At 42.5% G+C, this 24521-nt stretch overlaps 1 protein-coding gene across 4 annotated transcripts in view; it reads right to left on the reverse strand.

Annotated features, from left to right (window-relative positions):
- The window catches only part of ZNF407 (zinc finger protein 407), a 507857-nt gene that overhangs the window by 176274 nt on the left and 307062 nt on the right, over positions 1-24521 (reverse strand). For all 4 annotated transcript variants that reach the window (XM_040478555.1, XM_040478554.1, XM_040478557.1 and 1 more), the window contains exon 8: positions 19126-19304. In XM_040478555.1, the coding sequence (XP_040334489.1) occupies positions 19126-19304 (179 nt within the window). The remainder of the gene's footprint in view (positions 1-19125; positions 19305-24521) is intronic.

The raw sequence follows: 24521 nt of genomic DNA on the forward strand, positions 1-24521 counted from the left end.
TATTATTATGATAAACTGTTGTTTCTTATATGTTGAGTGAAAATGATTATACATAAAAACGTAATGGGTGAAAATGTAGACGTCTTAACGCCCGGAAGATGAACACACCCAAATAGATTCTAACATAAATAATAAAAATATACAGCGCTGGATTTCAAATGTCTTTTTCAATGTAAAAAAAAAAGACATTAAAAATTTGGTATGCGCAAACTGAACATAAACCATCTTAAGAATGTCTTTCTAACACACTTTCTTAGACACAGATAGAGAAATTGGGGTAAAAAAGAAAATATGTTAAGTATTATAACAGAATCGTATCTAAAACCAGAATTACCTCTTTGGTAAAAGATTCATGACCTAAAAGCATACATCGTGGAAAACTTTCCTCACTACGTACAGGGGAAAGGTCAGAAATACAGACAAAGATGATGCATTAGCGTAACATTAAAGTCAAACAGAAGCAACCTGAAGTGTTGCTGGGCCGCTTTCGAAGGGCCGGCCTGTTTCATTTCTCTCCACCTTCAGCATCTTGCGGCACATTCTCTGCAACCGGCAACTCGCCTCCCTCCCAATCCCCTTCGTGGACCCAACGCCACTTCTGCCTGCTCAGCGTCCAGCTGTCTGGCTTCTCACCTCCGACTCCTCAGCTCTTACAAAGCCAAGACTCTTCTACTCGCCTTCCCGCACCTCAGGTCAATCACGACAGCTGTTTACAGGACGCTTGCACAAATTGTAGCGCCTTTCCGTCCCGGTAGCAAACACGAAGTTTAAGAGGAAGAGCGCTTACAAGTTGTTAAACAACAGTACAAGTAAGTGTGCACAAGAGGGACCGTGTCTGGCACCTATTCTCTCTGGTCCTTGGTGTAAACGTGAGATCTGCTCTGTCTGAACATCAAGGCTCATCTAACAAAGCGGAATCCTGTCGACGGGCTATCTGTAAAACACCGAGAAGTACCACAGTTCAGTGTTGACTGCCAGAAAAATGTCGACAGATTCAATAAATAATTTATGTAGATAAAGAAGGTGAAGATACGATACAGTAACTTCCTGATAATGAGAAAGGTCATGAGATTGGTACTTCTAAAGAAATAAATACTATAAAAATAAACAGCGCTCTAAACTTTCAAGAGAACTACCTGAGCATTTTCACATCTCTGTCTTTTTATATTAAGAAAGTCTGTAAAGTAAACAGTCTATTTATTAGAAACAGTCTTGTTTCTAGTCACCAGACTAAGGTATATAAATGTGAATATGTAAGTCAGGCCATCAATCCAGGTCACCTGTTAATATAAAATATAACTTGGAATATCCACTCTTGTCACTCAAGAGCAGCACCTACTGGCACAATTAAAAAGAACCCAGAAGACACCGAGTGATTTCAGTTCAATACTGTATTAATTAAATACTTACAGAGAACTTAATATATGCCAGGCACTATTTTAAGTACTTTACAAATATTATTTAATCACTGCAAGACATTTATCACTAAAAGAGATTAAGTGACATAAACCTTACTCCAAGATTCAAGGATCTACTTTGGTAGTCGGAGACACAGGTTCTATTTAAAGCCAACAGAATCCAAATCTGTCCCTGACCAACATCTGGAAAGAAGACGGTAGGTACTATAGTTCATTCTAACATCGTGACCCAGACAACAAACATGGAGGAAATCCTGAAAGGCAGTTCCCCCTCAAAGGAGTTCTCTCCCCTAAAAAGAAAACACAATTTTATATTCCATGCAACATGAATAATCGATATTAATTGCAAAGGAGTCTTGCCTCTTCCTTTTATAAACAGGAAGTCACTTACATGAGGTTTTTATTTTAAGCATGCATTAAAATTATGATTTTTCATAAGACGAAAGAATGACTCTGTGCCAATCACACTGACATGCTACTCAACAAATGGCACTAATAGCTGTGACAAGAGTGAACCTGTCTGAGCAGAGCTTTTTAAGAAGTATCTAGACCAGCCATCAAAACTATGATTTTATCTAGCTGGGGCGCACGCTATATTCTGCTGTGATAAAAGCTATTAGGTGATTTAAGTGACTACTTTACTATGATGGATTTTCATCTATTAAAAGAATGTATTTAAGTGTTTTTAACCTTAGTTAGAAATAGGAAAAATGGAAAAAAAAAAAGGCGTAAGCATGTCTATATGAGCTAAAATATTTTGCTTCTTCATATTTTTCCTGAATAAATTAACTTTGCAAATTTATTCAATTGATTTATATAGTCGAGATGCTGATTAACATGTATCATATGACATCTTTTTGGTCTATTTAATTTGAAAGTCTCACGCCAATTAGCATAATTTCTGTATTAACTTCCCCATTTTCATTTTCCCATCCCAATCAACTCCCTTCCCTAATGACCCCTCACCAACAGAGACACCTATTTAATATTTTCTACCATAGATACACGTAGGAAATAGAGAAAAGAGAAGAAGAATTTTTTTTTGTATTTGTAACTTAACTCAATTTTTATCTGTGGTAAAATACATAAAGTTTACCAACTTAACCATCTGTAAGCGTACGGTCCAGAAGCGTTACATATATTCCCAGTGTTGTACAATCAGTCTCCAGACTTGCTCATCTACCAAGAGTGAAACTGTACATACTAAGCAACCCCTCACATCCCTTCCCTCCAGCCCCTGGCAACCATCATTCTATGTTCTGTCCTCAGGAATTTGACTAACTCCGTGGACATGGAATTACACAGTATTTTTCTTTTGTGTCTGGCTTATTTCACTCAGCATAAGGCTCATTTATGCTGTAGCAGGTGTCAGAATTTCCTTCTTTTTAAGTCTGAGTAATATTCCAATGTATGTATTATATTATATATTTTATATAATTATATGTGTATTACACATGTTTTATAATATATAATATATATGTATAATAACGTATATAATCTAACATATATTTTCTTTATCCATTAATTCGTTGATGGGCATTTGGATTGTTTCTAACTTTTGGCCATTGTAAATAATGTTGTTATGAGTGTGATCTGCTTTCATTTTATATATACACACACAGACACACACACACACACACACACACACTCAGAAGTGGGAATGCTGGATCAAATGGCAATTTTATTGTTAAGTTTTTTGAGGAACAACCATACTGTTCTCATAGCAGCCATACTAATTCTCTACACCCTTGCCAATACTATTTTATTTTTCGATAGTAGCTATTCTAGTGGGCGTGAGGCAGTAGAAATAAATTTTTAAAGTGGCTTCTTAGCTAGTAAGAAAAATATGGTGAACTCCTCTAGGATTTTGATGGTTTCCTGTCTCACATTCATGTCCTCCATCCATTTTGAGTTTATTTGTATGCATGGTGTAAGAAAGTGGTCCAGGTTCATTCTTCTGCATGTCGCTGTTCAGTTCTCCCAGGACCATTTGTTGAAGAGACTGTCTTTCTTCCACTGGATGTTCTTTCCTGCTTTGTCCAAGATTAGATGACCATATAGTTGTAGGTTCATTTCTGGGTTTTCTGTTCTGTTCCAATGATCTATGTGTCTGTTTTTGTGCCAGCACCACACTGTCTTAATGACCACAGCTTTGTAATATAACTTGAAGTTTGGAATTGTGATGCCTTCAAGTTTTGGTTGCCTCCAAGATTGCTTTGGTTATTTGGGGTCTTTTCTGGTTCCGTACAAGTTTTAGGATTGTTTGGTCTAGCTCTGTGAAAAATTCTGGTGGCATTTTGATAGGGACTGCATAAAAACTGTAGACTGTTTTGGGTAATACAGTCATTTTAACAATGTTCTTCCAATCCATGAGCGTGGAATGTTTTTCCATTTCTTCGTGTCATCTTCAATTTCTTTCATATGTCTTCTGTAGTTTTTAGAAGACAAATCTTTTACCTATTTGGTCAGGTTTATTCCTAGGTATCTGATGGCTTTTGGTGCAATTGTACATGGGATAGATCCAACCTCCTTGACATTGACCACAGCAAGTCCTTACTAGATACGTCTCATAAGGCAAGAGAAACAAAAGCAAAAATGAACTATTGGCACCTCATCAAGATAAAAAGTTTCTACACGGTGAAGGAAACAATTAACAAAACTAAAAGGCAACCTTTGGAGTGGGAAAAGATATTTGCAAATAACAGATAAAGGGTTAGTATCCAAAATCTATAAAGAACTTATCAAACTCAACACCTAAAAAACAAATAATCAAGTTAAGAAGTGGGCAGAAGACATGAGCAGACATTTTCCCAAAGAAGACATCCAGACAGTTAACAGACACATGAAAAGATGGTCAACATCACTCATCATCAGGGAAATACATACCAAAGCCACAATGAGATACCATCTCACACCTGTTAGAATGGCTAAAATTAACACCACAAAAAACAAGAGGTGTTGGTGAGAATGTGGAGAAAGGGAAACCCTCTTACACTGTCGGTGGGAATGCAAACTGGTGCAGCCACTGTGGAAAACAGTATGGAGGTTCCTCAAAAAGTCTGAAAAAAAAGAACTACCCTACACTCCAGCAATTTCACTACTGGGTCTTTACCCAAAGGGCACATAAATACTAATTCAAAGGGAATATGCACCCTGATGTTTATAGTAACATTATCAATGAGAGCCAAAGTATGCAGAGTCTAAATGTCCATCGACTGATGAATGGATAAAGAAGATGTGGTTTATATACACAATGGCACATTACTCAGCCATAAAAAACAATGAATCTTGCCATTTGCAACCACCTGGATGGAGCCGGAGTGCATTATGCTGAGCGAAATAAGTCAGAGAAAGACAAATGCCATATGATTTCACTCATATGTGAAATTTAAGAAACAAAACAGATGAACACAGGGCGGGGGGACAAAAAGAGAGAGGGAAACCATAAAACAGACTCTTAACTACAGAGAACATAGAGTTACTGGAGGGGAGGTGGGCAGGGGGCTGGGTTAGATGGGTGAAGGGCATTAGGGAGGGCACCTGTGATGAGCACTGGGTGTTGTACGTAAGTGATGAGTCACTAATCTACGTCTGAATCTAATATTACACTATATGTCAACCCACTGGAATTTAAATCAAAACTTGAATAGGGGAGCCTGGGTGGCGCAGTTGGTTAAGCGTCCGACTTCAGCCAGGTCACAATCTCGCGGTCCGTGAGTTCGAGCCCCGCGTCGGGCTCTGGGCTGATGGCTCAGAGCCTGAAGCCTGTTTCCAATTCTGTGTCTCCCTCTCTCTGCCCCTCCCCCGTTCATGCTCTGTCTCTCTCTGTCCCAAAAATAAATAAACGTTAAAAAAAAAAAATTAAAAAAAAAAAAAAAAAACTTGAATCAAAAAAAAGAAAAAAGAAGACACAATACGAAACTATTTATCATGAGGGCAAAACTAACCAGAGAAGAATTCTATTATAAGCAAAAAGCGAAAGGCCTTTCTTATTCAATAATATAAAGGATCAAGGAACAATAATTTAACTGGCCACTATATATTCTGTATATAAATATGCACATATCTCCACTTTATTTGTTCATAAGGTTTGTTTTTTTTTTTAAATGATTGATTTTTGTAAAAATACCAGGCACAGTAACCTACCCTAAGTCATACACTCATTCAGGAGAAGGACAAGATGGTGACAAATCAGAGAGATTGTCAATGAGTTTATGTTAGATCACAGAGGAATAAAGAGCTTCGGTATGTGAAATCGAAGGAGAATATATATATATATCCAATTATGGGAATTGTAGGATAAAATTTAAGACACATCCACGCATAATTTTAGAAACTGCTATGGTAGTAGAGAGGAAACAAATAGACTCAAAGAAATACTGTCAACTGATTTTCATCAAAAGTGCAAAGGCAATTCTACAGAAAGAGGGTAGTGTTTTCAACCAATGTTGCTAAAAAAAAAAAAAAAAAAAAAAGAAAAAAAAAAAGACACTTCTATGAACACCAAAACCCTCACGTTATCCAAAATTTGGAAAACGTATGCCTCACGTTATCCAAAATTTGACTCAAAATAGATCACAGATTAAATATAAACTACAAAAACACAAAGCTTCTAGAAGAAAATACGGGAGTTAATCTTTGCAACTTGGGTTAGGCAAATAGGTTTTAGATACTGTATCAAAAGGACAACCCGTAAGGAAAAACATTAATAAACTGGACTTCGTGAATAACGTAGTCCCCTCTTAGCCATGGGGCATATATTCCAAGAACCCTAACAGATGCCTGAAACCACAGATAGTAACATACATTTTTTTTCCTGCCACACATACATACCTGTGAAAACATTTAATTGATAAATTAGGCACAGTAAGAGATCAACAACTAGGAAAAGAGGACAATTATGACAATATATTGTGATCAAAGGTACGTGAATGTGGTTTCTGTCTCTTTCTGAAGGTCCTACCGTGCTGTCCTCGCCCTTCTTGTGATGACGGGAGACGGTAAGACGCCCGTGTGATGAGAAGCAGGGAGGTGCGTGATGCAGGCGCGGTGAGGCAGCGTGAGGCTCCTTCCGACGCTGCCGCAGCGGGAGGGCCACTTGCCTAGAGACCGCGCTGACCGCAGGTCAGCGAAACGACGCGAAGTGAAACTGCGGTAAGGCGGGGAGGCTACTGCCTTAAAAACGGTTTGTTGGCGAGAGACAACGTTAAGAGGAAACAAGGCAAGGCACAACCTGAGAGAAAATATCTGAAGATCATGTATCTGACAAAGGCCTTGTGTCCAAAATACACGAAAAACTCTTAAAGCTCAGTTACCCAATGAGACACTTCAAAAGACACTTCATCAAAGAAAATATACAGATGGCAAACAGGCACTCATAATCAACATCATTAGTGATCAGATCAAATTAAAACCATGAAATACCACGAAACTCCTATTAGAATGACTTAAAAAAACCGACAACTGTAAGCGCTGGCGATGAGGCGGGACAAACGGAACTCCCAAACATTGCTGGTAGAAACAGAAAACGTGTAGACGCTTTGGAAGTTTGACAGTTTTCTTTAAAAGTTAAATGCATACATACTGTATCGTCCAGGCGTCTCAATCCCAGCTACTTACCTGAGATAGATGAAACCTTACATTTACACAGAAACTTGTATGTGAATGTTAACAGCAGCTGTTTATGTAACTGCCAAAACAGTAAACGACCTAGATGTGGACTGTCATCGGGGTTCTGATTTGCATCTCCCTGACAAGTAATGATGTTGAGCATCTTTTCATGTGTTTCTGGCCACTTCTATATTTTCTTTGGAGAAATGGCTATTCAGGTCCTCTGCCTGTTTTTAAATTAGGTAATCTCTTTTGTTACTGTTGAGTTCAAGGCATCTTTATATAGTCTAGATGTAAGTCCCTCATCAGGTAGATCTGCAATTTTTTTTCCCATTTTGTGGGTTTTCCTCTCATCTTCTTGATGGTATTGTTTGAGGCACAAAAGTTGTTAGTTTGAAGAAGTCCAATTTATTTTTTCTTTTATTGCCTTAGCTTCTGGTGTCATATCCAAAACACTATTGCCCAACTGAAGGTCACAAAGATTTGTTCATATGTTTTCATCTAAGGGTTTTATAGTTTTAGTTCTACTTAGGTCAAAGACAATTTATGTTTTAGATAGATCGATAAAACTGTGTATTTATGGCAGTGCAGGGGTTAGCATGCACACATACATTTCCTACTTCTGTCTGCTGAGAAAGCCCACAAGCCAAGGGTGCACGGAAGCAGTGAGTACACATAGTGTGCATACCTTGGTTTCTAAATACCATTCTCCAATAAAAGAAACCAAAGATCCTTAAAGAAGAGGATGATTTTAGGATTAGGGCAGGCAGAACACCAGATGACCTAGAGCACACTGTGGGGCTAAGAAAGTAAAGGGACAGTCGGAAAAGGATGGAGCCCATCAAAGGACACAGAAGCCCAACCAGGAGAGCTCGCGGTGGCCAAAGCTGGGGCAATCTGAGCAAGAAAATAAATAACGATGCTGAATCGTAAACCACAGAGTATAATAAATTCATACTGGTAAAAATAAATTGAATAAGAAATAATTGGGAGTGAAAGGACAGATATTCCTTAAAGAAGAATTCCAATTAAACGTGGAAGGAACGAGGGAAAGAGAATATTACTGCTAAAACTCCAAGGTTCCTGTGATAGGCAAGATCCACTAATGAATGTCAGAATTAGTGGGCAAATGCTTGAGGAGAAACAGGTTATTTGCATAATCTGAAAGTATCTCCCCTGAGATGTGAATTAATTAAAAAGGAGAAAAACAGTAAGTCTGTGGTGGAGAAATATGGAGAGACCACCTCACTCAATGGATCCAGTTTACACCACCCACCGTAACGCACCCTGACGTGCCAGACGTCTGCTCTGCGAGACGCTTAAAAACCTTACCTGAGGGGCGCCTGGGTGGCCCACTCAGTAAAATGGCCAACTCCAGATTTCAGTTCAGGTCATGATCTCATGGTTCGTGGGTCTGAGCCCCGAACCTGGCAGTGTGGAGCCCGCTTGCGATTCTCAATCTCTTTCTCTGCCCCTCCCCTGCTTGCTTGCTCTAAGTAAATAAACAAAACTTAAAAAGAAAAAAAAAAAAACTTAATTGAATCATGAGTAACATCAGACTACTGCAATACAAGAACATTCTACAAAACAACTGATCCATATTCTTTAGAAGCATCGAGGTTATCAAAGATAATGAAAGACTGAAAAACTGGCATGGACTGGAAAAGACCAAAGAAACACAGTAAAGGGCATGTTGGTTCCTGAGCTGAGCTCTGGAACAGAAAAACGGAAGGAAAACTGGTGAGCTGGGAACGAAGAACGCAGTTTACGAAATGGTCTTGTGCCGACACTAATGTCTTTGGTGTTGGTAATCGTATCATGGTCGTATCTGACACTAACATTTACAGAAGCTGGACAAAGGATATTTGGGAACTCTGTACTACTTTTACAACTTTTCTTTGAGTTTAAAATTATTTCAAACTCGGGGCACCTGGGTGGCTCAGTGCGTTAAGTGTCCGACGTAGGCTCAGGTCATGATCTCATGGTTCGTGAGGTCGAGCCCCGTGCTGGCCTTGGTGCTGACAGCACCTGGAACCTGCTTCGGATTCTGTGTCTCCCTCTCTCTCTCTGCCCCTCCCCTGCTCACGTTCTCTCTCTCTCTCTCTCCCTCTCTCTCTCTCTCTCTCTCCTTCTCAAAAATAAACGTTAAAAAAGTTTTTTTTCAAATTATTTCCAAAATAAAAACTCAAAACAAGGAAAACCCGCTAAATGGCAATGTTGCTCAAAAAAAAAAAAAAAATCGCAAATGATTGATAACATGTATTTTACATCTTCTGAACTAAATTTCACTACTAATGAAAGAGCACACCTAAATTTCCCCCATAACCCGAAGAACCTGTACATTATTTTCCCACAGATGGTTTCAGCAGGAACAGTAACAATTATGCCACGTCAGCAGGAAGACCTGCCCACACCTACCTCGTTTCCCTCGTATAAAACTGCATTTTACTCAGGGTCAAGATACGAATGTGAGGGTGTGCAAATTTTTTAAATATATAAATTATATTGAATTAAACAGTTGATAAAGGTCTATATAAAAACAAAAGCCACATCAATTACCTGATAAAATCATACCGTACCCACTATAACTTTGTACAATCAATTTTTCCCCCCTTAAAATTTTGATAAATGAAGTTGTCAGGGGGGATAAGATCACAATTTTGTTTTCTCTTTTTTTCTCTTTAACTACTTTAACTTTCAGAATTCAGTTCGTGAATGCTAGCCTCGATACGATCACAATTCTGCTTGCTGATGAGGTACACACACTGTCATGTGCCTGTATAACCTTGCGGCAGCAAGGAAAGAATCCCTAAGCAAAGTTTTAATGTGGCTCCGAATTACACAGCTAATTACACTTAGCGAGGCCTCCCAAGAAAGAAGAGAGTGGAGTTCTCACTGGAAAGAAATTAACCACTACTTTAAAACTTCTAAGATCACACAGGTAGGGGATCGGGCTGAGTCCTGTGAGGGCCCGAGATCTACCACGAAACGATGAACTGAATGGATTTACATGAATTTTACATAATCTTCAGCCAGTTGTATGAGGTGTTACTAACAAAAGCTACATTTTAATGGTGTACTCTGACTTTACCTTAAATGTTGTGACTGCCTTTGAGGACTTCACAAAACATTAAAATACATACTAGAAAGGACATTATTTCAGGATCATATGCGTTTTTAAAGACAGTTTTAAAAATATAAAGCACAATAAATAAGAATAGAAATAATTCAAGTTAAGCGGTAAGTTTCTACTCTGAAAAAAGGCTTTCTATCGACCTTTTCGAACCCTCACTGCAGACGTATATTCAGACTGTCCTGCCGACATATGGATGGACCGCTAACACACAGGCACATCCGTGGCTGAGGCTCGTGACTCAACAGCAACTTGAAATAAACGTGAACAATCGTTTCAGCCCTTTCGCTCTAACTTCCTACCACTAAAACAGCAATAACAAAGCCCACTACCTTTCTCTTTTAAAGAAAATCTCAATATCGCGGTGCCTGGGTGGCTCAGTCAGTTCAATGCCCGACTTCGACTCAGGTCATGATGTCACGGTTCGTGAGTTCGAGCCCCACATTGAGCTCTCTGCTGTCAGCACAGAGCCTGCTGTGGATCCTCTGTCCCCCTTTCTCTCTGTCCCCCTTTCTCTCTGCCCCACCTCTGCTTGCACTCTCTCTGTCAACAATAAACATTTTAAAAAGTTAAAATAAAGGAAATCTCAATACCAGTAATAATTTTCAAAGCTCTCTCACAGGCATGATTTAATCTGATATTCAAAAGAAGGGCTAAACAGTGTTCCTCATTTTCCCGTGGAGAACACAGACCCAGAATGCTTGAGTGACCTCATTAGAGGCACACGTCTGGATAGTCAGAGTCAGGACGCTAACACCAAGTTCACCTGGCTGACACTTGCCCCCACTGTCTGCAGGGCTCCGTGCTAGGCAGCACAAGTACAACTGTGAAAACATTTACCCTTGTTGGTTCTGTTGGTGCGTTATATTATACATCTTACTTCCTAGTTCCTGTTTCCAGATTATCTGAAGTCTTAAAACTCCAAAATTTTAAGACTTCACGATAATTTCATTAGCTCACAGATGCCGATTCTGTTTCGAGCTCCTGTCCGTGCAGGATCACGGAACCGGAAAACTCCCGGGAGGCAGTCAGGCATGGACTGTGGCCGGCCGCACTGTCGTTACTCAGCTTCCTTGGGCAAAGTCAGCATCTCGGAGACCCATTTTTAAGAAATCGTTACGTTGGGAATAACACCTATAAAAGAGCTTTGTTTTGAATTAATGGCTCGGTGAAAAGTTTGGTTTCTTTGTCACTGCAAAGTCACAATGCGACAATGTAAAGTAACAGCGTCCTTTAGTACCGCGCACTGGCCACCCCAAACAGGAAAGCACGCCGTGGACAATCCGGATGCGTCTCCAACAGTGAGGACGCCCTACTGCGGGAGGGCAGACCAGAGAGGGAGCACGGATGTCCCCAGCCCTGCTCCGCAGGGATAAGCGGACAAAGGAAGTTTTCAGACGTACCGAGGAAGAGTCAGAACATTTATTCCTAAGCAGACTGAACTAAAAAATATTTTAAACTGTATAATTAGAAGGTTTTGAAACAAACTATTTCAGTATTATTATTCAATAAAAGAGAGACGGCCATGAGTTGAGAGGGTCTGCTTATCAGTAACAGTGCGTTTACTGACAAGCAGCCACAAATGAGCAAGTCTCTTACTGGAAAAGGCTGGTTGACGAAAAACACTGCTTTGGCATGAATCACCCACTGACTATACAGTATGTCGGGGAGTCAGTTCTAAACTCAGGGAATCCGACAGGGCTGAGAGTGAGAAAGACAGCAAAGGGAAAAAGCCAGTGACCACAACATCAAACCTGTCCTGCGGAGAGGGACGTGGTGGACATCACCTTCCGGAAGGCACCGGAATGTGTAGACAGGAGTTAGAAAGGAACAAAGACATTTAGCAGCAGTTAAGAAAAACAGTAAATTAACCCATGGGTGATGTCTGAGGTTAAAGAATCAAACTGCTGAACTGTTAATTATTTTAGGAAGTCTTTTGTTAGTAGTGAAATATCAGGAGACTGGAAAACAAGGAATCCAGTCTGAAGGTTAAAAAGAAAGAGGGTAGAGGCTGAAAATTATAGAGCTGCTAGTCTAACATCTATATTAGGAAATAAATTTGAGATGATACTTATGGATGAGCTTAATGATACATTTGGAGAAGTACAATTTAATAGGAGTGAGTCAGCATGGATTTACCAAAGGCAATCATGTCAGAAAAAATTTCGTTCCTTTTTAGGTTGAAGTAATAATTGGTTTATGTAAGGAGAACCAATGAGAAACTGTCAGGATTTTCTAAGATTTTTTGGACCTCTTCATAAAATGAATTATTGTACAAAATGTCATGACATGTGTCAGAGCACCAACTAACAAAAGGGGCTGAAAGTAATGGGGCTAAAAATAGAGGCCCCACAATCTGGGGAAAACTACATTCTACAAGGCTCTGTACATCAGAACGCTAATGTTTTTAATTAATGATGAAGAAAATCTTTTATATGAGAAAATCTGAATATTCCGCTAAATGAGAGGGAATGGTTAAGGTACAAAAGGCTACAGATGTTTTATCTTAACCGTGATAGATTAAGCAAAGGGGCTCCAGGGTGGAATATGAAATTCAATCTGCCTAAATATGCACTGATACACTTGGAGAGAATTAAGGAATCAGTTAAGTATAGTTTAACTGGTGCCGCATTAGTTAGCATTAGAAAGGAAAGGATTTGGAGTTTTGATAAGAGTCAAACTTTCACATTCTTATTCTTCATAACTGGGTAAGAGGAAAATGCTATGGAATGCAATTAAATAATACATGTTTTAAAGAATTAAAAAAACTGATTATCTTAAAGAATAATATGAAAATCCCACTTTGTGAAGAGAATATATCTGTGGGCTATCATATTGCACACGTCATAATCCAATGTACATTTTTAAACGATGAAGTCTTAATACATATGTAAGAACTGTTGAAAGTCACATCAATTTAAATATGATTTGTTTTTTTTAAAAATTTTTTTTTTTTTTCAACGTTTATTTATTTTTGGGACAGAGAGAGACAGAGCATGAACGGGGGAGGGGCAGAGAGAGAGGGAGACACAGAATTGGAAACAGGCTCCAGGCTCTGAGCCATCAGCCCAGAGCCCGACGCGGGGCTCGAACTCACAGACCGCGAGATCGTGACCTGGCTGAAGTCGGACGCTTAACCGACTGCGCCACCCAGGCGCCCCTAAATATGATTTGTTTAAAAAACACCCAACAATAAGCAAAAACTAAAGGAATTAGAGACAATACCATGTCATCACTTAATGTTTAATTTCTCCTGAATAGAGAACATCACTTGATCGTTGTCTTTAACCAACATGTAAAACATTTACACACTTCAAGCCCCAGCTTCTCAGAGGAGATTTGAAGTAACTCCATGGGTCTCACTGTCATGCCGCAGAGAGTGGCTGTGTCGCCACCCCCCGGCAGGGAGCGCTGCTAGAGTGGCCACGCCACCAGGACGTCCAGCGGGCGCCCAAACCCCCCCCCCCCACCCCCGGCAGGGGGCACCACTGCAGAACAAGTGGGCCCCGAGAGCTGCAGAGGCGTAACTGTGCATCTGTCACCTGGAGCTCAGGAGGAAAAACCCTCTCTTTGTTCTTGCTCGGCACGATCACGAGAGCTACGCGTGCTTCCCTCTACCTTCCCATGGTCTTCTCCATCCTCTTCCTCCCTGGATGTTGGAAGTATTCTGAGACACAATGACCCACGTCCGGCTGGAGGTCACTCGTACTGCAAGCACAGAGTGTGTTTAATTCCTGCTCAGGGTGCAGTGGGTGAACACCACGCTTAGTCTTGGGTAACAGATGGCAGGCGGGCAACTGCTAATACAGAGGTCAAATAAAGACCATCTTGGGGGTGAAATGGATTCCACTGAACAGAAAGAAAATGATAATGTACAGTGACAGAAAGAGTTCTGGAGACTTTTAATTTGAGGTCGATTTTGTGGGAAGTAATCTGATTGTAAAATCTCATATCAGATCTAGAATGAGTCTCTTTAGAAATATGGGAAGCAGGGGTGCCTGGGTGGCTCAGCCAGGTGAGCATCAGACTTTGGCTCAGGTCATGATCTCACGGGTCATGAGTTAGAGCCCCGTGTCGGGATCTGTGCTGACAGCTTGGTGCCTGGAGCCTGCTTTGGATTCTGTGTCTCCCTCTCTCTCTGCCCCTCCCCTACTCATTCTCTGTCTCTGTCTCTCAAAAATAAAGAAATGTTAAAAAAATTAAAAAAAAAAAAAGAAATACAGGGAGCAAAGAAATCCCATTAAAAATATATATATATATGTATACAGAGAAGTGCACAGCTCACAGGCGAGCTTGAGGGATTTTCTCCAATTGAGTACAATCATATCCCAACATCAGGAGTGAGAAACAGAGTATCACTATTCTGGATGGGACAGAGCGACTGTTCCTCATCCCGGTGACTGCTGCCCCCGAGGGGGAACGTACCCTGGTTCCTAACAGCACAGATTAGTTGTGGCTGGTTGTATATTTCGTAAGAAGAGGACTGCACAGCATCCACTCTTCTGTGTCTTCTGTGTCTTCTGTGTCTACTGTGACTGAGAGATTTATCCATGCTGCTCCTTTCTCCTACTCTGTACGTCCTCCCTGCTGCAGAGGGTACCAGTAGGTGAACACAGAGCCTATTACACATTCTAGTAGATGGACATTGGCTAGTTTCAGGTTTTGACTATGGTGAAGGTATCAATAATGATATAAACTATAAATACTAGAGTAAATGACTATTTCCAGTAGGTAAAATTGCCCCAGCAGGTAAAAATCCAAATGCAGCTACATGCTGCTTATAAAGAAGCTGACGTAGCTGCACTAACAGGAAACACAGAATGATGGCAAGAAGCATTACTATAGATAAAAAGGAGCATTTCTTAATTACAAGGGAATACACGTATATTCTTTATGATACCTGGGTAAGTGTATAAAACAATCTTAAAGTTCTGAGTAGCCAGTGATAGAGCTTCAAAATATGTAAAACCAAAAGTAAGAGAATGTAAAAAAAATGGGTAAATCTACAATCATAGGACGCAACTTTACCACAGCTGACAGAGGTAGCATAAAAAAATATAAGAATATAGACAGTCTGAACAGCACGGTGAAAAAACTCAAAGTAAGTGATGTACAAGGGAGCACAGAATACAGCACCAAGCAGCTCCATTATTTACATTCCATTCTAGTATGTCTCAAACATTGACCAAAACTCACCAAATTGTGGACTTAAAGAAAGCATAGGTAAATTTCAAAGCACTGAAATAATTTAGAATTATGTTCTATAAGCACAGTAGCCAGAACCTAGAAGTCCATTTACATCACTATTTCCATAGTTAACAAACAGATGACTAGAAAAATCCCCAAGGGCCTGGAAATCAAATAATATGTATCTAAATAACCAACCTTTGTTTTAAAAATAACCACTTGTACCTGCTTTTCAAACAAAGCTATAACCAAAATTAACGCTCACATGGAGCCTTTAATTCTCTGGACTGTGACAGGAGAAATGATACCAAAATCGTTCTCCTAGTTCCCCAAAATAATTGAGAGAAAAGACACAATGACTCATCAACAGAGTCAACGGAGAAGAAAACTGAACAGCCACAGACGCCGAGTATCGCGATGTCTGCGTGTAGCTCGCGTGTCACCGGTTTTAGATCATAAGAAAACTGTGTCGCAGCCGTCGCTGTCCGCATCTCACGGAGGGGGAAACTGAGACCCACTGAATTAAAACAGCATTTCCAAAGTCGTTCAACAAGGGAATGGGGACTGGCGTTCAAATCTGTCCTGCCCTGCAGGCCTGCCCTACAGACGGAAACACAGGTCGCTCCTGACTTTGCTGATGAGGAATCTGAAGCCTGGAGATGTCCGGAGATCGGCCCAGCCTTACAGACTGGCACACCGGTCTCCGCCAGGGCGAACCGGTCTCCGGGGGGGCTCTGGCTGACTTCCTCACCCAATAACTGCAGCTACCTCGCAATGTACACAAGGCCGGGGAGGCACACGATCACGGGATGGGAAAGCCTCTTTCTGCAGAACTGGTTCCCACAGAGCAACCCGGTACCTTCCTTTAACATGTGCACTTCTAAATATGGTCTCAACTGAAGTTTAAACTATCCCAAATGACGCTGGGTACAGTCTTTTCTGTGGCTGCGGCTTAGTGCGTCCCTTCTAACGGTCTTTAGCTGGTTGATACACGGGGAGAGCCGAGTGGGGACCACATGATCTTGGGGTGGTTTCAAACCCAGCCTTTTATTAAAAGAACCGTGTACTATGCTTCCCTGAATGCTGGCCTGCAAGATTCTCGGCACAGGAAGGGCGCAGACAGCGCACAACACGGTCGGTGGTGTCCTCCCAGGCCGGGCTGGGCCGTCGGCCGCTCTCTCGGAGGACTGTGACGCCGCCGCGGGACCTCGACGGTGCCCACCGCCCGCCGGGGGCTCACCAGCCACGGTGCCCAGTCCCACCACCACGCAGTACGGAATGCGGAGCGGCAAGGGCCTGACTCGGCATCTTCTTTACACTGAGGAAGGCTCCCTTGGCGCATCCCCAGACGTACTGCAGACGGTTGACAATCACAAGGTCAAAAAGCCAGTCTACAACAGTCTACCTTTTTGAAGTTTTCTCGTAACCGAGCTAAGTCTGCCAAAGCAAAAATACCACCAAAGAGACGGTGGCCACGCATGGGGAGGGACCGGCAACCGGCTCCCCGTACCGCCCCCGTGGGTCTGGTTTGTGAGCAACTGGGACTTGCCTAGAAAACGGCTTCTAACAGAATTATGAATGCAGACCACAAACTAGGATTACACCCGCATGAGCGTCACACACACACACACACGGGAACTAGAATAATGGTTCTGAAAGCTCGTTTTACACTAGCAGTATTTCAGAACACCTCTCCAAGGCACACACAGCATTGCTTCTGCGGCACCGGCCCATCCTTTCTGCACAGAACGGAAGGAACGCGTGTCTCTGCTCTGCAGTCAGCTTCCGCCCCTTTCCCTGGTGTTGATCTGCAAGTTAGAAATACTTTCTTTTAGGGAAATAACCCGGTTTTCAATGTCTAACCGGCGCAGCGAGAGACAGGAGACACTGATCTCGCGCCTTGAGAAGCAGGCACAGTACTACCTTGAAAATGGTACTTTGCTGGGGCGTCTGGGGGGCTCCGCTGAGAGGAGCTCAGGTCATGATCTCACGGTTTCACGAGTTCGAGCCCCGTGTTGGGCTCTGAGCTGACAGCACGGAGCCTGCTTGGGATCCTCTCTTCGCCCCTCCCTCACCTGTGCAGTCACTGTCTCTCTCAAAATAAATAAATCAACTTTAACAAAAACGGTACTTTGTTGATGGCCCGATATCAGCGGAGGTCACTTGGCTTGGCCATCTCCCCAAGTACCTCCGTCCACAGGCAGTTCTTCTGGTCAGGGCTCATCTGAGGGAAGAATCCTTAGGTGATGAAGGCCAGCACATACTTCAACTTGACTTCATCTGTTTTTGTGACTAAAGCTTTAAACTGTCCAGTCTGAAACCTTTTCAGTAACAATCTCACCAAAATGTGAGGAACGCTGACCTGTGTTTCTGTTTTTCAAAAACAGCCCCGGATACAACACAGAGGAAAAATAAGACGTTCTACTATTACCTTAAAAGGCCAATCATAGCAAACACGAATCTGAAAGAACACGGCAGCAGAAAACACAAGACCTTATATGCAGACCTTGTCAAATGTATTGATAATCGATCAATAAGAATATTATCCATCAAATAACTCATTAGGTTCTGTTTCTTTCCACGTACATGTTGCCTGAGCAAAGACGGTTTACGCGTTTTGCAAACGGGCAGGGTTTCCCATGACTTTTGCACTTTGGGCAGGGTTTGCCACAACTTTCAGACACTTCTGTCACATTTCCAGCATTACCCCTGTGACCCACCGCCCCCTCTGCGCGGCTCTTGCTGGTCAGGCACGAAAGGTACCGAGCTAAGAGCTTCTTAGCCGTTCGCTTTTTAACTTCTTTGCCACCGTGTACATTTACACACGAGACAGCTGACGCAAGACGGAGCGGGCCTGCCTGAGGTCACGGGGCCGGGAAGGAAAGACGTAGACAGAGTTTGCATTTGTCTCCAACTGATCCCAAAGCGTCTGCCTAAAACACCCGCTGTATCAACTGCTACTATTTAAATACAGCACTGCTTGGGCTACATCTCAGAACTTACTCTAAATTTCCCTCGGGCAAGCACTTCCTCAAGCAGGTACTCATACTCACATCCATCACACCGCTGTTCCGCACAGTAAGGACTCAGCACTCAAGGGAGGCATTCTTGCTCGTCGAAACGCTGGGCTACACACAGGAATGGTCCTGCTTACCCCAGCAGCTGCTGCCATGCCCCTGACCCCCGCAGAGGGGGCTACCCGACTTCCAATCCATTTAGCAGCCACCTCTGCCGCCACCAACACGGCCCTCACACCATGGACAAGGCCCTCCTAACTTCTGGGGAGTGAGCGACACCATGGTACCCCGTGCCAAGTCGCTCAACTCACCGTCCTCGGTCACGTCCCTCTCCAGGTACTCCTCACGAGACAGTGGTACACAGGGACAGGGCGTAACATTTCAATTCACAAACATGCTTTGAAAAAAGTTAAAAATGTTACCCATCGGTCAGAACATGAAGTTCAAACAACTACTACCATTGCAAACGTTTCACTGCCTGTCGGCTATTTGTGGTTATAACTTTACCGTCCGGGGCGGGGGCGGGGGTGGTGGTTACTTTGTCACATCTGCTCCGGCTGACACAGAACAGAAAAGACCTGTTTCCCTGGTCGAGTGGGAGGAGCCTGGAACGTGCCGTTCGTAGTCTCGAAGCAGACGCGGTCACACACTCCAGCACATTAAGGTAAATGACGGGAAGGGACCAATAGCCTTCTGTTTTCACAAACGGAATGAAATCCTCCTAAAAACGCCAACTACTTTAAGGCCCCGAGCCCCTTACCAGCATGCAAGTAAGCCAGGTCCGGGTTTTCGATGTCCGGGTGCTGCTCTTTCAAGTGGTTCCGGAACTCCACGGGCACGTTCGTCCCGTAGTCACACTTGGGGCAGTTGTACATCTTGACCCCCTCGTGTTTGCCGGTGTGTAGAATGTGTTTGCGGATATTTTCAGCACAGTTGGACCTAGCAAATAAGAAAGGAAAGTAAACCGAGTTAAGGTCGAGCACCACAAACACGGACAGCGGCCAGAGCACGCATGTAGGCCTTACCAGGCACTAGTCCAAGTGCTGGACTCAGACGCGAATTTGGACTCGTGCAATTCATTAATCCCATGAGGCTGGCAGTTTTGGGGACCTTGGTGCTGATTTTTAAGTTGGCCTTTTACCTTAATTCTATGCACAACTGGAAGCACAAACTCTCAGGTTCTACGATTTTCATCTCAAATTATTCTGGTGCCACTTGAGGGCACTGAAGGAGCTTCCTTCACCCCGAGAGCACACCTTTGAGGAGGGAGGAAAGGTACAAAGGGAAGCACTCTTGCCTCCACTGAATTTAGAGCATTAAAGAAACAAAGAAGCTTTGGCTTTTACGTTCTACCAAGTGAGCCGCTTCGAAGTCAGGCTCTAAAACAGTCTGGAGGCAGAGAAGCATCGGTGTGGTAAGTGCCTGTGAGTTTTCCGAGCATCAAGAACCATCACTGAAAGATACAGCAAGGGCCTTGGATGCCATATGCCAACAGCCCTGAAAACAGGAAGAGATTCCTCTCACGCTGTCTGCCGACAAACCCAGCAATGCGAGGCCTGAAGTGGCTGCGTACCGGGGAGCTGGCCTCTGCTCCCTGAAGCAAACTCTCCTACTCGCTCCTTCACCCCTCTCCGCGTCTTTGCATCAGAGACGGCACACCTAGACCCTTTCTGAACACATGCACAGCCGCTTCCTTTGTCAGAACGGTAATAAAATGAGCGCCGCACGAGTTCAAGCAGGTCGGGGCGGGCTGCGCCTAACTCGAAAGAAATGAAGTATGAGGCTGGCCTCAGGTTTCCCGCAGAGCAAAATTAAGTGGCAGAAGAAAATCAAGCGATAGGATTATCAGCTTTTCTTGAGGGTACTGTCAAGGACAAAATCCTGCCGGCCGCTGTGTGAAGCGAAGGTTCTGTGACCGGCAGGGCGGGAAAATGGTAGTTGGCGCGCACGCGTCTCGATGCCCGCGTGACGGTGAAGGCTGCGCACCGCCCTGACACTTTCGGGTTACAGGCGCATCGTGGACGAGCCACGGCACCGCCACGTTCGCTTTCGGGAACGCACCCTAGGAAACACTGGTGAGGAATGCAAAGAGGGTTCTGACCTCCCAACTTTCCAGTAGCTGCGTTAGCACTCACAGGTAAAGGCAACCAATGACGTTAGAAATGCGGAGACCCGGAAAATACACTATCTATTCACTCACGAGGAGGGGGCATGGAAGAGAACCATGAAAGCAAGGCACAGTCCATGCCAATGGCCTCAGGAAGAGCACTCCCCAAACGGGACAGGGACACCCTTTCCTGGAGAGGGCAGATGAAGCAGAAATGCAAATACTGTCCTCGCAGTCACCCTGCACTGTCACAACAGTCTTGTAACTGGATCCAAAGTATTCCTCTGGAAGAGCTGGGCCGCCCCCCTCCCATCCCCCGGCAGAGTAAGTCATCAATTGCGCATGCCCAGCTGTGTGTATTCAGAAAGACTGAATCAGAGAGATCCCTCTATAGCTAGACTCGAAACACCTCAAAATGTTAATGCAGCTATACAGCAATGCCCACTTCTGTTTTCCAAATATACTTTAATCATATATTAACATTTACATTAAAAAATATTTATGGGGCACCTTGGGGGCTCAGGTGGTTAAGTCACTGACTCCTGATTTTGGCTCAGGTCATGATCTCATGGTTCATGGGACCAAGCCCTGCATCGGGCTCTGGGCTGATAGCCTGGAGTCTGCTTGGGATTCTCTCTCTCCCTCTCTCTCTGCCCCTCCCCTGCTCACACTCTGTCTCTTCCTCTCTAAAAATAAACAAACATATAAGAAATATTTACAATAACAGCAAACACCTTTAAACATAAGAAAAACTGGAACAACAGATATTTTTCAGTTATTTTCAGCTTTGCCTTCGGCAAGGGCTCTGGCAAGCTTTATGTTAAGTTTCTCTTAAAATCAGACTAAATGTAAGTTTGTGAAAATATGCACATACAGCTAACCTCTTTCTTGCCACTACTGAATCACCAAACTTGCTGTTTATATAAATCCCTAGAGCTAATTAATAATCACAGTATTCGGTAAAGAATGAATAAATACCGAATGTGCTCCCTGTGCTCTCACTGACCTGCTCCTTTGAGGGTATCACAGGTCTCCTGGAGGCAGAGACAGTGAGAGATTCTCCTAGAGATTTTTTACTAGAGAAGGAAGGGGCCATCAGGAGATGGGCTGACTATCAAAGGTCGCAGCTAGAAAGTGGTTAAGACCTCCTTCCTTATATATTTACATATCAAAGATACTGGACAAGTTCTAAGAAAAGGGTGGGGTTGTGGAGTCTCTTAATCCTATAAATGTCCTTGGGCTAAGAGCTCTGCATCCTGGGGACACAAGTAACACAGGAAAACATCTGAAGGTGGATGAAACACATGTCCACTTTTATCATTAAAAGGAAAAGGACCATTTTTTGGATTCCCTGATGAGCTGAGTGAACTGTTCCAAATTACTCCCTTAATTCTACAGACCTCCCCTTTGTTTTCCATGGCACCGCAGACACCCCCTCAATTCACCAATGTTTACTCACACCAGGGAGTGAGAACAAAAAGCTCCCACTGTACTTAGTTAGTACTGTTATTTGAACTTCCCACTCTTTGGTGCCACCTACATTACTTCCTTATGGAAAAAGCTAGGCATTAAGAATCATCTGAGACAATCCTGATCAAGTGAGGAAATGAGAATTACCAAAACCCACCAACTTCAACACACAATGCACACTTAGGTACAAGAGAATATAAAGCAATGAACCGTCATCTTCAGTGAAGGTCTTAGATGACATGGAAAACAGAGTATTTTGTTTTCAGGAAGGGTGTGTCTTGGGCAAAAATAAACTAACACCTCTTAGGACCTAAAGAGCATGCGAAAGGTAACAATCAGGAGACTGATGATGAACAAGCATAGGAGGGGAGGGGAGAATTTTAAAAGGTGAAAGCCTTTTTATTTAAAAATAGACAAAACAAGAAGTGGTGTGGAGCTTGGTACCTTATCATGTATTAAGGACTATTTCGTGCACATATATTTACATATACACATATTTTTTTATACTATATATACCATTCATATGTTTTATGCATAAGACATCTATACATGTATTTTTATAATTTTATGCTTTATACACAAACAGGTAAGACACATTAAATACATGATCACAAGAAAATAAAATAGGAAATGTCTGCCTGTAAAAGATATAATTTTATGCATTTCATGGATGACAGGGTATTTATACGCAATCAAAATCTGTTCTTCTGCATTTAATGTTATGCAATATTAAACTTTTTAAAATACTGGGACAGGGGAGCCTGGGTGGCTCAGTCAGTTGAGTGTCTGACTCTTGATTTTGGCTCAGGTCATGATGTCACAGTTGGTGGGATCGAACCCCACATCTGGCTCTGCACTGACACTGTGGAGCCTACTTGGGATCCAATCTCTCCCTCTCTCTCAGAATAAACACTAAACAAATAAAATAAAATACTGGGACAAAAATGAGCCTTTCCCACCTGCAAAATCAAACTACTCCAATCAAAGCCTAAGAAGCAAAAGCTATGACATATTATGTCAATACCATTTAAAGCAGAATACCTGCAGTAAGTAAGGACAAACTTTGATCCCTGCACTTGAGAGCACGACAGAACACACTGTTGCGTGAGTAATACTCTGCGTTCATATTATGAACATGGAGTAATGTCACAAAATTTGGTGAACAACAGAGACCAGACACCTTCTGCTAAGTAATTCTGAATGTTACTCAGCCTGAAAATGATCATCCTTCCCCAAAACAGAATTTACGAGTAGTAATTAGAATGGGAAAATGAAGTGGGGCTAATCAAAGATGGGACGTAGGGGAGAAGGAAGGATGTTCTAAGATATTATTTCTAATAGTGTCATGTGTAAATCGCCAGGCATTCCAGCGGTTAAGCCCACCGGGCATACACTAATCAGAAGTGAGTGACTGAATAATGTCTTCACTTTGACGCCCCTGATAAACAGCTTATTTTTGTCCCTTGTTCATAGATTGGAGGACTTAATATTATTAAGATGGCAATACTCCCCAAACTGCTGTACAGATTTAATGCACTCCCTGTCAAAAGCTCAGCTGGATTTTTTACAGAAATCGAAATGCGATCCTAAAGTTCACACAGAAATGCACAGGGCCTAGAAGAGTCAATACAGTCTCAAAAAAGATCTAAGTTGGAAGACTCACACTTTGCCAGCTCAAAAGTCACAGTAGTCAAGACAGGCTGGTACAAGAGAAACGACAGATAAAGGGACTCAGCCCAGTTCCACCAGTACGGGGATTCAGGACGCGTGCAGGAAGTGCTGGGACCACCACCGGCAGGCACCGTGTTAGTGGGAAAGTTATAAGGAAATTTAGACTTAGATTTTGGAATAGGACATGATGAAAATCTCGAGGCAGCTTACTATACATCCGTGAAGACATTAAAGTATGATGTGTTATGTAAAATACAAGCTGGGCAACAGCAAAACGACCAAAATGGGAACGCATTTTAAGGCTTCTTAAATTACCTTACAAAGGAAATATTTTATTCAGTTCGAAGGCAATGCTTTTCAAAATAATAAGCAGAACATCAAAAGCGCTTCTAGATCTCTGCAAAATTATTTCTTAGTACGACTTACTAACTCACTACCTATTAACCCCCCCAAAAAACACATAAAGTTAAATTTATGTTACATTTAACCTAAGGAAAAGGAAACTTGAAAAAAATTCTACAGAATTTTTTCCTCTTTTGATGTATGTTATTTTGGTTATTAAAATGAAAAGCACCAGTGAGGTTGTGGAACAAACATCCATTGCAAACAAAAAGTCTAACAACGGGTATATACAATAAAAGTGCCTCCTACCACGGCCCCACTCTGCCTTGATAACTCCTTCTCCCCCAGGGAGATACAGTTTATAATTTCTGAGCCATCTTTTGGGAGAATTAAAAACGACTTTTTCAAGACACAGATATACTCTCTACCCTCCTGGTATATAAACTTGCTGCCCTAACATAAGTCTGCGTCTTGCTTACCTCACCTAGCAACACAGCTTGAGGTCTTTCCACACCAGCATGAGAGAGCGGGGGGGGGGGGGGGGGGGGGGGGGGGGGGGGGGGGGG

This window comes from Herpailurus yagouaroundi, unplaced genomic scaffold (genome assembly GCF_014898765.1).
Source record: "Herpailurus yagouaroundi ecotype Mexico unplaced genomic scaffold, PumYag 142, whole genome shotgun sequence".
Classification (NCBI taxonomy): domain Eukaryota; kingdom Metazoa; phylum Chordata; class Mammalia; order Carnivora; family Felidae; genus Herpailurus; species Herpailurus yagouaroundi.